General features: G+C 40.0%; 1 protein-coding gene across 1 annotated transcript; it reads left to right on the top strand.

The window, feature by feature from the left end:
- Positions 1 to 923: 923 nt before the first annotated feature.
- On the top strand, positions 924 to 3,932 carry LOC126732996 (E3 ubiquitin-protein ligase WAVH1-like). The gene is made up of 2 exons (XM_050436103.1): positions 924 to 1,732; positions 1,874 to 3,932. Exons 1-2 carry the CDS (start codon positions 1,340 to 1,342, stop codon positions 3,584 to 3,586), a joined length of 2,106 nt encoding a protein of 701 aa, XP_050292060.1. The 5' UTR covers positions 924 to 1,339; the 3' UTR covers positions 3,587 to 3,932.
- The last annotated feature ends 1,571 nt before the right edge of the window (positions 3,933 to 5,503 follow it).

Raw genomic sequence — 5,503 nt, 5'->3', positions numbered from 1 at the left:
TAAAACTAGTAAATAAATATTTTTTTAATGATAATATTTATTCATTTTTATTACATTGAAAAATATGTATAAATATGTGAACTTATTCTTTATTAATTTTTATTAAAACTAAAAAATGAATATGTATTAATTTATATTACATTGAATGATATGCCTTACCCCACAACTATGGGTTGGCATGGGTTCTGGGTAGATGTTGCTGTACTGTTACTCTCTAGGGATTGTACACAAAGATCCCAAAAAAAATAAATACGAATAATAATGGCCGTTTCCTATATGTATTAATTAAACGACCCTATTAATGGAGTAATTATCCATCACCATCAAAACCAAAATGACCAAACTACCCTATCAAAAAAGAAGAGCATACTTTGATGATGCCTCTCACTCCTGCGCCATGAATTTCACTTTGCAACGGAATGGACCCCACCATGAACGGACAAGATCAGAAGGATCAGACTTCAGAGTTCACTGTTTCTCCAAAAAAAAAAAAAAAAAAAAAAAGACTTCAGAGTTCACTCTGCTGAGTCAGCTAAAATTTGCATTGCGCATTGAATTCTCATCGGTCATGTGTCAGTAACTACATGCATATGTTAAAAATTAAAAAAATATTTATATCAGAAAAAGGAAATTCGCTTTGTGAGAAAAGGGAAAGGTGGCGAAGAGTAAGGCGAAAGTGTGAGTCTAATGTGCCCTCCCACAAGGTCACCAACAAGATTTTACAAATCTCATTGCACACAGAGAGAGAGATGGGTCGGTGACCATAACGTGGGAACGGGACAGTGAAACCCAATTCCAAGAGTCAGTCCCGTTGACTTGTTACAGTAGGTAGCAACCTACACATGCCGGTTACCAATTTGCTAATCCCAATACCACTTTCAATTTAATACATATAAAATTCCCATACGGTAAAAGGGTGTCTGTATTCTTCTATTGCATTTTGCACATATCATATCATTTCATATCTTTATCTTCTGAGAGAGAGAGAGAGCGATTTCAGCTTAGCAGGAACAGTGAGGCCTTTTCATAGCAGAGCTCTTTTTGGGGCTTTCGAAAGAGGAAAACAGAAATAATACACCAGCTTATTTGTAAAGAAGCAGAGAAAATAGATACATGGAAAAGAGGAGGATGAAAAGGGTGTCTGTATCTCATCCATTTCTTTTGTCCTTTTAATCAATTCCATGCCCAACCTCAACCTCCCCTTTTGTCCTCTTCATAAAACAACCTATATCAATTTCCCTTTTCTAAAACCCCCCTTTGTGGATCAGAAACTCAGATAGAAGCTTTGAGATTGTGAAACCAAAAGAGAAAGAAAAAAAAAAAAAAAAACCAAACCAAAATGGTGACTGGTTGGAGAAGAGCGTTCTGCACATCCATCCCCAAAGATAGAGAAACCAACAAAGTAATATCAACAGAGAAGCCTCAAAACCAGCATTGCGAGAATAGCAATCGGAGCCCCAGAATCAGCTCCAAGTTTGGATTTTTCTCCAACCCATCAACACCTCGCTTGCAATCTCAACCAGTCTCAAGCCCAAGTCTCCGGTGCCGAACCTCCCTCACCAACACCGCAACACCCACTTCATCGGTACCCAATAGCCCAAAACTCCAATGCAAAACCGCAACTACTCCAATGAAAAACAACAGCCCAAGATTGTTCCAGCTCTCCAATCCTCCTTCCCCCAGATCACCCTCCAGCTTCTCACTCCTCAAAGCTACGTTAAGACTCTCCAAAGTAAGCATCTTTTTTCCTGTTTCTCTCAGTCCCTTCAACTGAGTCATCAATCTTTCTCTATTCTTATCACTTTTTCCGTGACGTTTTTGCTCTTTATCTTTCTAATTTTCTTTTGTTTGTTACTCCATTATATTTTTGCAGAGTAGATGTGGAATCTGTTTACAGAGCGTGAAGTCAGGTCAAGGAACAGCCATTTTCACCGCCGAGTGCTCTCACACTTTCCACTTCAATTGCATTTCTTCCCACATCAAAAAGCACCGACTTTTGGTTTGCCCTGTTTGCACCACTAACTGGAAGGAACTACCTTTGCTTGCTTTCCACCAGAACCCAGTTAGCCAATCAGAGCATAATGACAATAACAAAGTCAGAGACGTCAAAACCAAGACGTTGAGAGTATACAACGACGATGAGCCATTGATGTCTCCCACTTCCGGTGCTCGCTTCAATCCCATACCGGAATCGGCTGACGAAAACGAAGAAGACCAAAACGACACCGTCGAGTTCCAGGGCTTTTTCGTTAATTCCACTCCTACTGATGTTTTCAGACACGTGGATGTGAGTTTGTTGCCAGAGGCCGCTGTGGTTGCTGTTGGAAAGAATTACGAGTCGTACGCTGTCGTTTTGAAGCTGAAAGCTCCGTGTGGAAGGACGTCGTCTTGCTCGGCGCGTCGAGCTCCGATTGATTTAGTGACCGTGGTTGATGTCAGTACAAACATGAGTGGGCCTAAGCTGGTGATGATGAAACGAGCTTTGCGTTTGGTTGTATCGTCGCTCTGTGCCACTGACCGTCTCTCTATCGTTGCGTTCTCAGCCGCTTCGAAGCGGTTGTTGCCGTTAACGAGGATGACAACTAACGGTCGTAGATCCGCGAGGAAGATGGTCGACGCGCTGTGCTGCGTTGGGCAGGGCGCGTGTGCTAACGACGCGCTCAAAAAGGCTGCGAAGGTTCTTGAAGATCGCCGAGAGAGGAACCCAGTTGCGAGCATAATGCTTCTATCGAACGAGAGTGGATCTGATCATTCGGTCAATCACAAGCGCAGCTCTCCCGTCGTGTCCTCCACGCGCCTCTCTCAAATCCCTGTCCACACCGTGAGTTTCGGCGCGTGGGACCACGAGGACGTGTTTGCTAAATGTGTTGGTGGTTTGTTAAGTGTTGTGGTCCAGGATCTTAGAATTCAACTCGGGTTCGCTTCCGGGTCCGCCCCGGCTGAGATTGCTGCGGTTTATTCACTAACGGGTCGACCGGCTGCTCTCGGGTCGGGTTCGGTTAAACTTGGTGATCTGTACGCCGAGGAAGAAAGAGAATTACTGGTGGAGTTGAAACTGAAAGTGAAATTACCAGCTTCCTCGATTGGGCCCCACTATGTTTTAACCGTACGGCCTTCTTACAAAGACCCAACCTCGCAGGAACTAGTGTTTTGCAAAGAACAGGCACTCCTCGTACCTCGTCCACAGCCCGTTCGATCTTCATCTCCGAGCATCCAACGGCTGAGGAATCTCCACGTCACCACTCGCGCCGTGGCTGAGTCTCGGCGCTTAGCGGAGCACAACAATTTGTCAGGAGCTCACCACCTGTTGACCTCGGCTCGAGCCTTGTTGATGCAGTCGAACTCCGAGTCGGCTGATGAGTATATTCGCGGCTTGGAAGCGGAGCTAGCCGAGCTGCACAAGCGAAGACTGAGTCAGCTGCAAAACCAAAGGCAAAGAGGAAACGAACGTGTGGAAGAGAAGCCGGAGCCGCTTACGCCGACGTCGGCTTGGAGAGCCGCTGAGAGATTGGCTAAAGTGGCTATCATGAGGAAGTCAATGAATAGAGTCAGCGATTTGCACGGCTTTGAAAATGCAAGATTTTAGTTGTTTTTTTTTTTTTTTTGGGTTCCCTTAATTTTTAATTTTTATTTTTATTAATTTTGTAGCAATACGGAGAAATCAGTCAAATTATATATAAATATAAAATTAAATAATGTTGGAAAAACCCAAAAAAAAAAAAAAAAAAGTAGAGAGAGAGAGAGAGAGAGAGGTGGGGTATGATTGAATAGGGCCCCAGATCCATGATAGCGACAAGAAGTACCCGACGGCTTGGCCCTTTTCAGCCGTGGAAAGTGATAGGATAGTGAAAGGGAACCCCATATTCAATTTGATTGGGCTGTGAATTCTGAAGCTCTCTGATTTGTCTCTACTCTATTCCTTTTTTTCATTATCTCTTTCTTTCTTTCTTTTTTTTCATTATCTTTTTTCTTAAAGCTTAGCTACGACCTACGGTGCAATTTAGATTTTTTTTTTTTTTTTTATAATCCGTCATCTGACGTGGTAATTGAAAAGATTATTTACGTGTAATTTGGTTAAATAACTTTTTTAAACAAGTCATATAATAAGCTGGATTGGTTTAGAGCTATAATCTATGTCCTTTCTTTTGGATGCAAAAACCGATAAAGAGCAATATTTTAGTTTAAAATCTTAAAACAAAGGGACTAAAAATATGGACGAATTGGTAGGGACATAGCTATATTTATAATTCAGTATCTTTGAATTATTGTATCTTCTTTGCTTGGTTTTTGGGTCCAATTTGATAGAATGTGTAAATTGGAAATAGGTGCAAATGATGAATGGGTCCAAATTTTGTATGTTTATATTAGCTGTAAGTGGTTTTGGTAGGTTTAACGCCGAAGTGGTTGTGGTTGGGAGGTGAGGACACAAGATGATGCCAAATGCTTCTGGATTTTTTTAAGGATGATTTTTTTAAGGGTTTGTTAGGATTCATTTTTAAAAAATTTCGGCTGGTGGACTTTGCTATAATTATTTATAGTAAATGCTTTTAAAAAGTAGTAAATGATTTTGTTGCTTGCTACCGAAATCACATTCTTTAAAGTTTCATGCCACGACACATAACCTATTAAGTATTGGTACTGATTCACTGAACATAGCTGAGATGTTGATTGTTTGATCATTTTTTTTGTCTGTGTGTACTAGTCAGAAAGACCTGCCCATGTTGGTTCCAAGATATGTAATGTACCTTAACAAAATGTATATGATCTGAAATTGAAAAAAAAAATATGTATCATCATGCATCCCACTAGGTCACCAACGATAAAATCTACTATACTAGGCTTAGTCAGACATTTTCTTTTGAGAGAATTTTTGTAAGCTTCTAAGAATTTGCTTGTATTGCGGCGTCATTGTCAGAGTAAGTACAAAAAAAGAAAAAAGAAAAAAGAAAAAATGCATTGCAATTTGCAACCTACTTGCCTATCCATCCACTGATTTAGAATTGTTTACATTATATATTATTAGCTTGTCACTCAAATTACTACAGTGTTGCCATAATTTTCAACACCGTATTTAAGTTTTGTGATTTGATGTGCGATAATTGCAACCCTGAATTTGATACGTCCTTTTCGATTTGTCATACTAATTTCTTCAACTTTTATTAGTAAGTCATTGAAATTGTTTGGAAATTTCCTTTCAAATTAATGATCATTATCCTTATGTCCTAATGTTTCTAAACCTTCATCAAAATCCTCAATTCATTGGCTGAATCATTACATTACAGTTCAATCCAACTAAATAAGGTCCATTATCGAATTCAGATTTGGACCACTTGTGATGCTTTTAATGTTCAAACCCTTTTGTCAACTTTCCTGCTTAATCCATAAAAGTCTGAAATCCGAATCAATTTTTTTGCCAAGTTGTTTTTAAAACCACAATTCAGTAAGCCAAACTTAACAAATAATAGCTAGGTAGCTTCACATCTCTATCCCAAGCAAAAAAAAA

This window comes from Quercus robur, chromosome 6 (genome assembly GCF_932294415.1).
Source record: "Quercus robur chromosome 6, dhQueRobu3.1, whole genome shotgun sequence".
In the NCBI taxonomy this organism is placed as follows: Eukaryota; Viridiplantae; Streptophyta; class Magnoliopsida; order Fagales; family Fagaceae; genus Quercus; species Quercus robur.
The sequence above is the reverse complement of the archived record's forward strand: the minus strand, read 5'-3'. Positions and strand labels throughout refer to the sequence as shown.

Coding starts and splice junctions, on each gene's coding strand:
- LOC126732996 (XM_050436103.1), top strand. CDS start 1,340: ATGGTGACTGGTTGGAGAAGAGCGTTCTGCACATCCATCCCCAAAGAT. Junction 1,733..1,873: donor CTACGTTAAGACTCTCCAAA/GTAAGCATCTTT, acceptor ATATTTTTGCAG/AGTAGATGTGGAATCTGTTT.